Source organism: Bos taurus, chromosome 4, assembly GCF_002263795.3.
Source record: "Bos taurus isolate L1 Dominette 01449 registration number 42190680 breed Hereford chromosome 4, ARS-UCD2.0, whole genome shotgun sequence".
Classification (NCBI taxonomy): Eukaryota; Metazoa; Chordata; class Mammalia; order Artiodactyla; family Bovidae; genus Bos; species Bos taurus.
Window position 1 is genome coordinate 103,460,828 of NC_037331.1, and position 13,978 is coordinate 103,474,805.

The 13,978-nt window shown below is 49.1% G+C and overlaps 2 protein-coding genes across 5 annotated transcripts in view; one reads left to right on the forward strand and one right to left on the reverse strand.

Moving 5' to 3' along the window:
* TBXAS1 (thromboxane A synthase 1) overlaps positions 1 to 8,100 on the forward strand; it is a 173,390-nt gene extending 165,290 nt beyond the window's left edge. For all 3 annotated transcript variants that reach the window (XM_005205813.5, NM_001046027.2, XM_059885499.1), the window contains 3 exon segments: positions 3,982 to 4,119; positions 5,851 to 6,013; positions 7,872 to 8,100. In XM_005205813.5, the coding sequence (XP_005205870.1) occupies positions 3,982 to 4,119; positions 5,851 to 6,013; positions 7,872 to 7,946 (376 nt within the window). In that variant the 3' untranslated portion in view covers positions 7,947 to 8,100.
* A 3,318-nt stretch (positions 8,101 to 11,418) lies between these two features.
* PARP12 (poly(ADP-ribose) polymerase family member 12) overlaps positions 11,419 to 13,978 on the reverse strand; it is a 46,154-nt gene continuing 43,594 nt past the window's right edge. The window contains exons 11-12 of one of the 2 annotated variants that reach the window (NM_001192344.1): positions 13,721 to 13,872; positions 11,419 to 12,545 (exon numbers count right to left, since the gene is read on the reverse strand). In NM_001192344.1, coding sequence (NP_001179273.1) covers positions 12,220 to 12,545; positions 13,721 to 13,872 — 478 coding nt within the window. In that variant the 3' untranslated portion in view covers positions 11,419 to 12,219. The remainder of the gene's footprint in view (positions 12,546 to 13,720; positions 13,873 to 13,978) is intronic. The other variant, XM_005205833.5, reaches the window with a different exon arrangement.

Consider the following 13,978-nt stretch of genomic DNA (forward strand, 5'->3'; position numbering starts at 1 on the left):
TATTATATTTTTGGACACTTTTAAACTGCTCTGCAACATTTCACCAAAGTTCATCCAGCCACACCAACCTGTAAATGCCTTGAGAGCAGGAATCAGGTCTTCTGCTTCTTTCAAATTCCCCCTAAATGAGATGCTACCAAATTCCAGGCTCATTCACCCCAAGCACAGTAAGCCAAGCGCTGAGATGCTGAGGTTTGCAGCAGAGAACAGACACGTTCACAAGGCAGCCAAGCGTGGAGACAGAACAAATCTCCAGGCTGCCTCCCCCACTTCAAGTGGCCCAGGTATTCATGGGATAAAGTGGCAGCTGAGGAGCACGGGGAAAGGTAATGATGGGAGATGAGAAAAAGGTGAGGCAATTGTAGTTCTAAGCAGGTGCAAGGAAGCTATAGGTGTCTCCACGGGAAGCAAGTTCAGAATATGGCGGCCTTAGCGTCAAAACAAAAGGTAGTTTTGAGCCCTCTGAGGTCAAAAGGTCAGCAAGAAGCCACTTGCACATGCCCAGTTGGAGCGTCAGCGGTCTTTACCAGTCTTAACAGGCTCAAGCTCCAACTAGACACAGCTGTCTCCAAGTTCCTGAAAAAAAAAACAACTTGGAAAAACATCTTACTGTTGAAGCTGCCTGGTCTTTACAGTACGGGCAGGCTGTTGTGTAGCAACAATTAAAGCAAGCTTCATCAATGAAGGCAAGCTGAATGGATCTAACTGAGGACTACCCTGAGTTTCAGAGGTGGCCCATGGAGCACAGGGTCTTAACTTCGGTCTCTAGACCCTCAGAGAGTGAACCGTTGCCAGAGCTCAGGCTCTAGGAACAGAGGCAACCCAAAGCATGTAACTTAGAAATTCTACTCTGCATCTCTAGGAAGCATTGTACCACATAAACCATATGGAGGTAACTTTTGCCATTTTAAAAAGAGAAAATGTGGATGATGTGAAGGTATCTCAAAATTACATTACAAACCGAAAATATCCTAGCGAGTGTGATTGTAGATGTTGTGCAAAACGTTCAGACCCAGAGCCAAGAGAGAATTCCCAGGGTGTGAGTCAGATCACATCCTTCTCAAGAACACATGCTTTCAGTCTCCCGGTCCAGGAGCAGAGAGGCACGCCAGGGCTCGCCTCGCTGCTCTGCTGACACCAGTATTAAGACCTGATCCCGGGACTTCCCTGGTGGTCCAGTGGTTAAGACTGCGATTCCACTGCAGGGGGCACAGGGTCGACCCCTTGCTGGGAAACTAACAGTCGGCATGCTGAGTGGCCAAACAAAATAAAAGACCCAATTTCACAGGCCTTACCTGACATCCTTGGGAGCCTCAGAGCAAACTGTCATCCGGTCTATTTTTTGTTTTTGTTTTCGTTTTTTAATGATTTATACCAGCTTCCTTCCAAGGGAACTGTGGGCAGCTGCTATACACATGAAATTCAAAATAAGACATTCAGTGATATAACAGATCAAAGACTGTTCAAAGGAAAGAATCCTTGATGGCACGCCAGAGATGGTGACAATTGGGGTCAGGCTTGGTGGCTGAGGCTCCCAGGAGAGAGGAAAACTGGTTGAGTTGAACCATCCTGTTCTCTATTGGGAGGAAAGTGTAGAAACTGATCAAAGACACATCATTTCCTGGATCTAAAGCCAATCAAGCCTTCATCACATGAGACCTTGCATAGATGACATGTTGAGCGACAAAGTCCACAGTCTCCTCAGCACCAAAATTCTGCAGGCAATTCTCATCCTGATCCTTTATAAGAAGCAAAGTGTAAAAGGAAGTCAGTGAAGGCATGGTTCTGGGGAACTAGGATGCTGCGATCTCACCTGAGGGCAGGACAGAACCCAGAGTATCTAGATGGATTTGTTAAAATTCCCACTATATAAAAACAATAGATACAGGTTTCCCTAATGACAGAGCCAGTCTGGACGGAAAGTCAAGACAGTCTCGGTCCTGCCAACAGTTTACTGTGTGATCCTGGTTAAGTTCCAGGCTGTCCTGGGCTTCTGTGCCTTTAGAGGGCACACGGCACCCGCTCTGCCTACTCCAGAAGTGTTGGGAGGATCAGTGAGACAGCAGACGTGGAAACATGTACCCCTGCAGGCAGGGTGTCGTGCGAGGTGTGAAGTAAAGAGCAAGAAGCATTTGAGTTGAATGGCCTCCACCCAGTGCGGCTCCAGTCTCAGGCAAGCCGTGGTCTCCCTTCCTCCGGACCTACTCCACTGGTGGTTTAAACCCCATCATTCTGTTGCCTTCTGTCATCAAACAACAGAAGTGAGAGAGGCAGACAAGAGGCCCATTTGCTTTAGCCCAGGCATAGGATTTGGGGGTGAACATAGAATTTTGCTTTTTAATTTTATTTTACTTTATTATTTTCATCTCAGAAAAACGCTTGACTTTTCCCAAGCACTGACACATTTGACTGATACCCTTATTCCTAAAAAATAAACCCTCAAAATTGCCTTTGTGGAAAATGTAACAATTCTCTTTGAAGAATTATTAATGTTGATCCAGGAATCTATGCAGTATAATTCAGCAGAATCTGGCCTGGTATGCAGCACCAATATTTTGGCCACCTGATGCAGAGTTGACTCATTGGGAAAGACCCTGATGCTGGGAGAGATTGAGGGCAGGAGGAAAAGAGGACAACAGAGGACGAGATGGTTGAGATGGTTGGATGGCATCACCGACTCAATGGACATGAGTTTGAGCAAACTCTGGGAGACAGGAAAGGACAGGGAAGCCTGGTGTGCTGCAGTTCTTGGGGTCACAGAGTTGGACATGACCTAGCAACTGAACAAACAAAAAATGCGGCCTAGTCTAGCCAGATCGGAGAAGGCAATGGCACCCCACTTTAGTACTCTTGCCTGGAAAATCCCATGGATGGAGGAGCCTGGTGGGCCGCAGTCCATGGGGTCGCTAAGAGTCGGATAAGACTCAGCGACTTCCCTTTCACTTTTCACTTTCCTGCTTTGGAGAAGGCAATGGCAACCCACTCCAGTGCTCTTGCCTGGAGAATCCCAGGGACGGGGGAGCCTCGTGGCTGCCGTATATGGGGTCGCACAGAGTCAGACACAACTGAAGCGACTTAGCAGCAGGATAACAGAGTGACAAATGCAGCAAGGAGCCACGAGTTACTCTTAATTTCTTTTATAAGCAGGAACGGGGTACAACAGTGATTTGTGTAATAACTTTATCTCCTCTGAGATATTTAGGGAAACCTAGTTCTGCAACCTGAAGTAAAAGCCAGCACAAATTATTTTTAATTTTTAAAGTAATTATTCATATTACCAAAATAAAATTGCTTATACTTAAAGAATGAAGAAATACAGAAGGATCCAAAGAAAAAGTTGGCCCCCCACCCCGGTCGCCCACCATCCTCCGCCCTAGTGCCACCCACCCCTTACAGGAGGTCATGGTAGAAGTTTAGGTATTCTTCCGTAAACATTATGTTCATAGGCAGACACATATGGTCTAGCCTTTTCAAATAAGACGTAAATGGTATTAAACCATTGTCATTTGGTAAAAGAAACAATCTGATCAAGATGCTTTCCTCTCCAGTAGAAGTTCTCCATAGCCACACAGACAATGAAGGGGAAGAGATGTGCAAACCCAAATTTCCTGTAGGTAAAGCAAGGGTGTGGCCCCGATGGGAATGGGAAGAAGAAAGCATGGTGGCCGGGGGACAATCCCTGCACGGCTTCCAATACCAAGACCCTCATGCACCCCAACACCAGGCATAAGACAGGTTCTTCAGGCTGAAGGAAGGGATGGATGAACCTAGAGACCCCAGGGTCCAGAGCAACGTAGGGTTAATAGCCAAAGCAGGGGTGGGGTTGGTCCCTGTCCGGGTCACCCCAGGAAGAAGGCTGGACCTCCCATCCGCCAGCCCCCTCCCACACTGCAGACCTGAGCCCCAGCACAGCCGCCCCCCGGGTTCTCCATCTCGTCTCTGCTCTGCCTCAAGGCAGGGGTGACCCGTGTGTCCCCACAGGTTCACGCGGGTGGCGGCACAGGACTGCGAGGTGCTGGGCCAGCGCATCCCCGCAGGCGCTGTGCTGGAGACGGCCGTGGGTGCTCTGCACTACGACCCCGAGCACTGGCCGAACCCCGAGAACTTCAACCCCGAGAGGTGAGTACTGCCCTTTCAAGGGGGCTGGTGGGGGAAGTGAGTGTGAGGATTGGAGGCAGCTGCCAGGAGACAGAGATTTAGTAAAGTGCCCCCAAAGTCCAAAGCTGCGGCAATCAGAGAGAAGTTTTTGAGGCATAATTTCTAAAGGAACTAAGTGTACCATTTTTGAAGAGATCAAAACACAATCCAGAGGTTTGGCCATTTCCACAGCACTGCATGCAAGTAACAAGGCACTTTAGAAACAGGACACCTTTCAGAAACACGTTACGATGTAGCAGGATATCACTTCCTTTTTAAAAAAATGAATGCCTGTTCCAAAACAAGAGTATCAACAATTTCTTCAGGAATTCATGAAGCCTGGCTATGCTAACATGGTAGACCTGAATACCCTCTTCCGTCCCCGCATGGATTTGGTCCATTGTCTAAATTTCATTTCCAGACTCCCAATTTAAAATGTCTGAGCAGGCATCTGCACTTCCTCCTCATGAGAGAGGATGCGTGCCGCCTCCTGGTTGATCTGGCAAGTGAGGGGCTGGCCAGCTGGCAGCTGTGTTTCCACCATTAGTGGCTCCATCTTCCTGTTAATGCAGCCCTGACTCTACAACCCCGGTCCCTGGGAAACAATGGCAGTAGGACCCAGATAAGTAACACTGTGCTGCTCAGCAGCTCCTGGAATTACAGTAGAGATCCAGACACATAAACAGCAGCTGCAGGGTTTATAGCATCACCTTTGAAAACAAATGGCCTTGAAACAAAAAGGGCTTCCCTGGTGGCTTAGGCAGTAAAGAGTCCCGCCCACAGTGCAGGAGACCTGAGTTCGATCCCTGGGTTGGGAAGATCCCCTGGAGAAGGAAATGGCAATCCACTCCAGTATCCTTGCCTAGAGAATTCCATGGACAAAGGAGCCTAGCAGGCTACAGTCCATGGGGTCGCAAGGAGTCAGACACAACTGAATGACTTCACTTGAAAACAAAAAGTGCCTTAACGTGAAAAGTGGATCAAAGATTCTTGGGCCCAGGAGATCCAGAGGCAGTAATAAGTGAGCTGGCCACTATTACAAAATAGTGGTTGTCACCTAGCGTTACTGTCATGGAACACGTATGGCAAATGCTGTCATTTGGAGCTGAAGAAGAGCTTCCAGTGAGTCAAATACTGCCACCCCCAGAGGTTCAAGTTGCGTTCTTGAACCAGAACGGCAAATGTGGGCAGGGAGACAGCTCCCATCATGGCATCAAGAGACAAACTGGTAGGACAAAGCCGTCAGAAGGGGCTGGTGCCCAGGGACTCTGCTTAGGAAGTGGATGCCCACCGGCTAGGGTCACCTTCTGGCTGCTGGGGAAACTGGAGCCATAGGTGAAGCTAGGGCTGTGGTTTCTTGGAGACCTTCATCCTGGATTCTAGTGAGTCTGTGGGCACATTAACCACGCAGTGAATTCATAAGGAGAGGCAGAGAGGGCAAAGTTGATGTTCGGTGATTCTTTGAATTCAACAGTGCCTGGAGGGCTTGGCAGGACAGGAGGAGCGGAGCCTGGACTGAAGCATGTGGAAGGGTGGCCACCTGCTCCGGAGCCTTGGGGACTGACGGGTCCAGCAGAAAACGATCCTGCAGACCCCGGGGGGCAGGGCGCAGGGGGTTGGAGGGTTGAGGCCCCATCTGCCTGGTAGGAGGAGCGTGAAGCCCTGTGTAGGGCAGCGGTGTTCCGGGCTCACCACGACCATGCTGCCCTGCAGGTTCACTGCCGAGGCGCAACAACGCCGGCGGCCCTACACGTACCTGCCGTTTGGGGCGGGCCCCCGGAGCTGCCTCGGGGTGCGGCTGGGGCTCCTGGAGCTCAAGCTGACGCTGCTCCACATCCTGCGCAAGTTCCGGTTCGAAGCCTGTCCCGAGACGCAGGTGAGCCCCGCCCGCTGCTCCGGGCGCAGGGGTACCCACCGCACCCCAACTTCCCACTCCAAGAGCCTTCCACCCGTCGCACCTCCTGCCTGCTCAGGCCTCTTCCCTTTCCGGAATGCCATCCCTCCCCCTTCCCCACCCCCAGTCTAATCCCATCCTCCGAATCCAGATTGGTGTTCCCTCAGACCCCAAAGTAGCCACTGAGAAGTCCTGCTCACTGGGTGTCTCCCATTCCTAGCCCCACCCCAGTTCCTCCAGGAAGCCCTCCCTGACGACTTTGCCAGCCACAACAGACCGTTACTTTTTTTGAAGTCCTGTTTCAAGTGTGCTGCATACTTGCACTGTCTGGTATTACAGCCACTAGCCACACGTGGCTATTTATGTTAGTAATGCTGCTGCTGCTGCTAAGTCGCTTCAGTCGTGTCCGACTCTGTGCGACCCCATAGACTGCAGCCCACCAGGCTCCCCCGTCCCTGGGATTCTCCAAGTAAGAACACTGGAGTGGGTTGCCATTTCCTTCTCCAATGCATGAAAGTGATAAGTGAAAGGGAAGTCGCTTAGTCGTGTCCGACTCTTAGCGACCCCATGGACTACAGCCTACCAGGCTCCTCCATCCATGGGATTTTCCAGGCAAGAGTACTGGAGTGGGGTGCCATTGCCTTCTCCGATGTTAGTAATAAATCAATACAATTAAAAATTCAGCCCTTCATTTGCATTAACCACACTTCAAGCTCTCAGTACCCACTTTCACTAGTGGCTGCCACAGGGGATAGGACAAGTCTAGACCGTCTTGTTTCTTGAGCCTGTAACTGGTCTTCCATCAGGACTCAAAGACATCGATCGGAAAGCCTGCCTGCCCCCAGCACTAAGGCCTGGTGGCACTTCTCTCCTTGGAGGTCCCATGGTAGCCACGAACAGTCCTTTCACACGCGGCTGTAGAGGATACCCTTTCTCGAGTAATTCTGTGGCTTTTCTTCCTAATCTCCATCCCACCATCCATCTTTCCTAAATTGGATATAAGGAAAGCCTTCTGAATGGCAGCGGACTTTCAGCAGGGACCTCTCCCCAAGCCCCTGAGAAAGGGAGAGGGGGTCCTACTCAGTTTCTGGCTGGGTGCCAGGGTGAGAGATGAGAGGAGATGAGGAAGGTCTGGGGTTTCTTCACCACTTTGCACTCTGTGCCCTTGGGCAGGTCGGGTGGCCTCTCTGAACCTGTATGTTTTCATCTGCAGTGCTCTGCTCCCACCTTACAAGCAGACTTGTTAGAAGGATAACTGGGGGACCCCTCCTCTGCGAGATTCCCTGGTAGCTCAGCTGGCAAAGAATCCACCTGCAATGGCAGAGACCCCTGTTTGATTCCTAGGTCAGGAAAATTCCCTGAGGAGGTACAGGCTACCCACTCCAGTATTTTGGGACCTCCCTGGTGGCTCAGGTGGTAAAGAATTCACCTGCAAGGTGCGATACCTAGCTTCAATCCCTAGGTTGGGAAGATCCCCTGGAGAAAGGAATGGCTACCCACTCCAGTATTCTGGCCTGGAGAATTCCATGGACAGAGGAGCCTGGCAGGCTACAGTCCATGGGGTTGCAATGAGTCAGACACAACTGAGCAACTTTCACTTTCACTTTCCTCTGCGGGACATTATTAACATAGGAAAGGGGTGAGTCCCTGTCCAAAACCAGGCCCAAGACACCAAGAGGCTCTGCGACCTCTCAGAGTCCCCCTGGGGAGGCCACTTTGCTCAGTCTCAGCCCTGCCCTCCCTCAGCCCAATTCCCACAACCTGCCTCAGGCCCATTCCCAGGGAACTTTCTTGTCAATAGGGTTAATTCTGACAGATATCTTAATTTCCTCTATTTTAGGTACCACTGCAGCTAGAATCCAAATCTGCCCTAGGTCCAAAAAATGGCGTCTACATCAGAATCGTCTCTCGCTGACACCACCTTCTCATCCAAAGAAAATCCTTGTGTGGAAATGTGGATTTTTGTTAAAACACCACCGAAGCAGTTGAAAGCATGCCAGGCCTATGAATATAAAAGTGGTCATTTATGTAACATTTTCTAAATGCTTAATAAATGTGTATTGCACTTAGTTTTGACTTTGCTAATGGTATTTAAAAAACAGATCCTCCTCTCAATAAAGGATTGGTACTAAATGAGTTAAAACATAGTTTGGACAAAATGACTGAGAACTTGGGGTTTTGGAAGAAATTCTGGCCTCCAGATGGAAGGCATCTATAGCGTAGGGGACACACAGATGCTCAAGAGGTCCTGATGGCCCAAGTACGGGAATCTTTTCAGTGTCTGCTGCATTGTGATGTTTAACTTAAGAGAATAATGTTGACCAGAAGCTCAACTTTAAAAGTGGTTCAAGAGCTTTATTATGCTTTGATTTTTCTAGGTAGAGTACTACCAACATTCTAAGTTTCAATGCACAGAAAAGTGATGAGGCCAAAATGTACTTTCTCTTTTAAAGTACATCCTATCTTAATGCTCTGTGGTGACCTGAATGGGAAGGAAGTTAAAAAGGGAGAGGTTATATGTATATATATAGCTGATTAATTTTGCTGTACAGTAGAAACTAACACAACATTGTAAAGCAACTACTGTTGCTGATCAGTTGCTCAGTCGTGTCTGACTCTTTATGACCCCGTGGACTGAAGCACACCAGGCTTCTCTGTCCTTCACCATCTCCTGGAGCTTGCTCAAACTCATGCCCATTGAGTCAGTGATGCCATCCAACCATCTCATCCTCTGTCATCCCCTTCTCCTCCTGCCCTCAATCTTTCCCAGCATCAGGGTCTTTTCGCATCAGGTGGCCAAAGTACTAGAGCTTCAGCATCAGTCCTTCCAATGAATATTTAGGACTGATTTCCTTTAGGATGGACTGTTTGGATCTCCTTGCAGTCCAAGGGACTCTCAAGAGTCTTCTCCAACATCACGGTTCAAAAGCATCAATTCTTCAGTGCTTAGCTTTCTTTATGGTCCAACTCTCACATCCATACATGACTACTGGAAAAACCATAGCTTTGACTATACAGACCTTTGCTGGCAAAGTCACGTCTCTGCTTTTTAATACGCCGTCTAGGTTTGTCATAGCTTTTCTTCCAAGGAGCGTCTTTTAATTTCACGGCTGCAGTCACCATCTGCAGTCATTTTGGAACCCAAAAAAATAAAAGTCTGCCACTGTTTCTTTCCATTTTCCCCCATCTATTTGCCATGAAGTGATGGGACCAGATGCCATGATCTTAGATTTTTTTAATGTTGAGTTTTAAGCCAGCTTTTTCACTCTTCTTTCACCTTCATCAAGAGGCTCTTTAATTCCTCTTTGCTTTCTGCCATAAGGGTGTGTCATCTGCACATCTGAGGTTATTGATATTTCTCCCGGCAATCTTGATTCCAGCTTGTGCTTCCTCCAGCCCAGCATTTCACATGATGTACTATGCATATAAGTTAAATAAGCAGGGTAACAATATATAGCCTTGACATACTCCTTTCCCAATTTGGAACCAGTCTGTTGTTCCATGTCCAGTTCTAACTGTTGCTTCCTGACCTGCATACAAATTTCTCAGGAGGCAGATTCAAGTGGTCTGGCATTCCCATCTCTTTAAGAGTTATCCAGTTTGTTGTGATCCACACAGTCAAAGACTTTAGCATAGTCAATAGATGTTTGATGTTTTTCTGGAACTCTCTTGCTTTTCCTGTGATCTAACAGATGTTGGCAATTTGATCTCTGGCTCCTCTGCAACTATACTCCAAAATTTTAAAAAGAGCATTATAATTTTCTGTTTCTGGCTATGCTAGGTCTTTGTAGCTGTGTGTGCTGTGTGCTTTCTTTAGTTGCAGTGAGTGGGGAGTTACTCGTCAGTGCAGCACATGGGCTTCTCTTGTTCCAGAGCACAGGCTCAGTAGTTACGACACGCAGGCTTAGTTGCTCAGAGGCATGTGGGATCTTCCTGGATCAGGGATCAAACCCGTGGCCCTTGCATTGGCAGGCAGATTCTTAACCACTGAACCACCAGGGAGGTCCCCATCCTATCATTATTTTGATCAAAGAATCAAAATTCAGAGCTGAAGTTATTAACAGTAATTATTGTGTTGCTGAGAAGTTCAAATGTAACAAACACTCGCAAACTGAATCTCAGATCTGCCTCTGTGCCTTTTCCTCATATATAAAATGAGGACGCTAACCTAGATCACAGCCCCCTCCTCTGTGCAACACCTGAGCAGCATCATAGGGCTGATGCTGTATAGGTAACAGAGCAAGAATCTGCAAGGATGTGGTACCGAGGCTGAGCCTCCAGTAGGAAGTGCAGGCTGTTGCAGGAGAGCCTCCCCGACTGTCCACCACTCTGATTTCAGCTTCTGCTGTTTTTTCTTCCTGTCTCCCACCCCCAGCACCCCATGCTTTCCCCAAAGTGCCCCGTCTGCAGAGTTCCCTTCTCTGTCTGGCCTCTTAGAATATAAGCTGCCAGCCTCATGACTATTTGTTGTCAGTCTCTCTCTCTCACACACACATACGCATGCTCTGCATCCCACTACCTCTTTGCATGGGAATTCTGAGAGGTCTTTTTGACTTCTTCCCATCACAATGCCCACTCCCCTCCCATGCCCGCAGGAATAGCTGCCCTCCACTCCCACCCACAATCCAGCTTCATGGACCCCAGCCCTTTCCTCAATGTCCAGTCCAGGTAGGTGGCAATGCGCTTTCTCAAAGGTCAGCAAGGGTAGAGGCCTTGGCAGACTCCACAGTTCACTTGACTTTTCTGGAGCATTTGATCACCTCCTGCTGTTCTCCTCACCCATTCCCCCAACGAAGCCACTCCTGCTGCTTCCCACCACTCAGCTCCTAGCAGTCTCAGATCTGAGAACCGCAGGCAGAGGCATCATGTGGAAACTGGACACACTGTATCAGTAGGCTGGGGGATGGAAAGGAAGGGTGCAGGGGAAGGGAAGACACCTTGCTGAGGACTGAACCGAGGCCAGCAGGCATAGCCACCCAGGAGTGGGTGGAGGGCCTCAAGAGGTGGAGCCATCCTGCCAGCCCCTTCACCCCCAGAGACCCTACCAACGCTGTGTGTGCAGCAGACACAGAACATCCACTCCATGTCCAGAACACAGTGTACAATAGTGGATCTGGGTTTTGTGGGGCTTGAAATCTGAGTTGAGGGAAAGAAAAAGAAACAAACATGTAACTTTCAAAGCAGTGGTTCCCCTGAGGGCTGTAGAAGCAGTCCCAGTGAATGAGGGGCTGTGAAGCTTCAGCCTTATCACCTTCATGATAAAACCAAGCACAGCCCTCCTCGAGGCCAGAAACAGGGGCTCTGTTTTATCCTGACACCCAGAAAAGTGACTTACCCTACAGATGCCCAATAAACAGACACTGAAAAATGAACCACAGCTGTCACCCATGTCAGATAAGTATTTTTTTTATTCTCAGACTCTGCTGTGACACTGCAGCACAGGTATTCAGATCTCATGCGGACATAAAAGCCTTATTCAGAGGGTGTTCTGTGCAGAGGCAGGGACAGGCATTCACACGCCAGGCCAGGTCCTGGGGGAGCCACTCATTCCTGTCATCTGCCACGACTAAGGGAAACCAACAGGGGCTCAATGACACTACTCAGTAACCACTGGTCTAACAACTGGTCTAGCCACTGGTCTAACATGGGCCAATTTCAAGGCCAGAAGCCCAGGAGAAGCAGCAGAAATGCTGCCCGGATTAGACACACTGCAACAGACACGATGACTGTGCCATGCCAGGCCCACAACCCAGGACTTTCTGTACCAATGGCTACTGTGTCATTCTGACAAAAACAAATCCAGGTGCCACAAAGACCCTGAAATGTCAAACCACTGAAGAGACAGAAATTGTTGCAAATTAAAACTAATCCATAAAATAGTGTCTGGGAACTCTGTGCCTGATGCCAATCTGCAGCAAAGTCAACAACGAGTAAAAAATAAAACTTTAACACCCAAGTAAAAAGCAATAATGGATTCGCCTACCATCATTACTGGCCAGTCCAAAAGTGATTTAAAAGTCAAAATATTATCATCAGCCAGAGATTAAGAATCTTCGTAACTTCATCACCAAGTCAATGTTAAATGAACAGTTCATTAAAAGTTCTTTTTCTTTAAAAAAAAAAAAAACTTTCCCTAAACAGCTATTTCAAGTAAGATAAGCCAGAAAGGCATAAAACCATCGGGGTGCTCACTGCCGGCCGCTGAAGAAAGAAGCCAAGGAGAAGAAGGTGGGGGTGGCGGCTGGGGGCTTGGTGGAGGCGGTGTACTGGATGACGTACTCCGGGTAGGCCTGGTGCTTCTCGAAGATCACGAAGATGGAGGGTTCCGACATGCTGTTCACGCAGCTGTCGTACAGGATGTTGCCTTGGGCCTCCTTGATCGGGGGGCGGACGTAGGCGGTGCTGCCTCGGACGAACTCGCCCACCAGCACCCGAGCCAAGAACATGGTGTGGGTGTTGCTGTCGGTTTTGCTATAGTGGTGGGAGTACGCAGCGTCCCGGGCAAAGTAGCTCCCTGCAAGGACACCAGGGTGAGCCTGTGGCCGGAAAATGCGAGCCCACCTCCTGCCAACAGGGCAAGACCTACAGCCTCTACCCTCCCTACGCCCCCGGTTTTTACAGCTTCTTCCTCATGAAGGGCTTCAGAGGGATCATGAAACTCTGAGATGGAAAACTCCTTTCAAGTAAGATCTGTCACTCCAACTCTAAAGGTCTCTGGGCCCCTCACTACTGACTCCCTCCCCCAGAATGTCAGCTTCCTGAGCCATAAAATGGGGCTGTGCCCCAACTTCGCAGGGTTAGTGTGGAAAAAGACCAACACCCCACCCACAGAACACGCTGCAGACACCCGCCGCCCAGTACATAGATTCATGGATGAGAATCTGAGTTGGAAGCTGCTGCCTGCACATTCAGATTTACGACCTACCACCGGCTCCCATGCACTCTGACCCCACAGCCATCAGACTGAAGCTAACGCACAGACCTGGCCAAGAAGCTGCTGACTACAGATCACACCACTACGAGGTTCTCTCAATTTAGCAGCCACTGAAGAGGAGAGGAGAATGTTCCTGTTCTCAGGAGGTGTTTAAGGGTAAAGTGGTATGATACATGCCACCTACTTCCAAATGGTTCAGAAATAAGAGACAGGGTGATAAATCCAATGTGAAGTGTTAAAGCTGATGAACTGGTAAAATTCATTTGGGAGGGTTTTTTAAATATTATTCTTGCACCTTTCCTGTGAGCTAGAAATTATTTTCAAATAAAGTTTAAAAATAACTAAGAGACAAAACCAGATAACACATTATAGCAAGAGTGACATGTTTACCTGAGTGTATCTGAGTGTTCAGATTTTTACTCTAAGGTAACAGCGTGGACAGGTGGGGACCTGACTCGGGGCTGGGGAGGAGGCGCTGTCTCCTCCTCCCACTCCCCCACAGGGACGCAGGCCCATCTCCAAGGGAAGCCAAACCCCAGCCTAAGCAGGGGGTCAGGCCTGGGGCTGCACACGGCAGGGAGGGAGAGTCAGGTGTTGACATCTGGGTCCCCCACATCCCAGCCCGTCCTCCCCAAGTCTGAACTACTGGTCCAACCCATGCTGGTTCCCCACACACCCTCTGTCAATTTGTTTTAAGGTGGTTTCTGGGGCTTGGACAGTGAGGCCAAGATGATTCTGCCAGCAGGGGCGCTTACCCTTGCCATAGGAAGTACCGTGGAGACCACTGACCCGCCAGTCAAAGTTCTGCTGGCAGATGGCGTCAACTAAACCAGTGCTGGTGCCATGGAACAGCTGCCTTTCGTCCACCATCTTCCTACCATTTCTCTTCTGCATCTGCTCTTTTTGCCTAGAATCATGAAGGGAACGTATGCTGGAGGCAGAGGGCACTTGCCACTAAACACAGGCTGCCCAACCCAAGAAAACATGTCTTATTAGACATGCCATGAGACCAA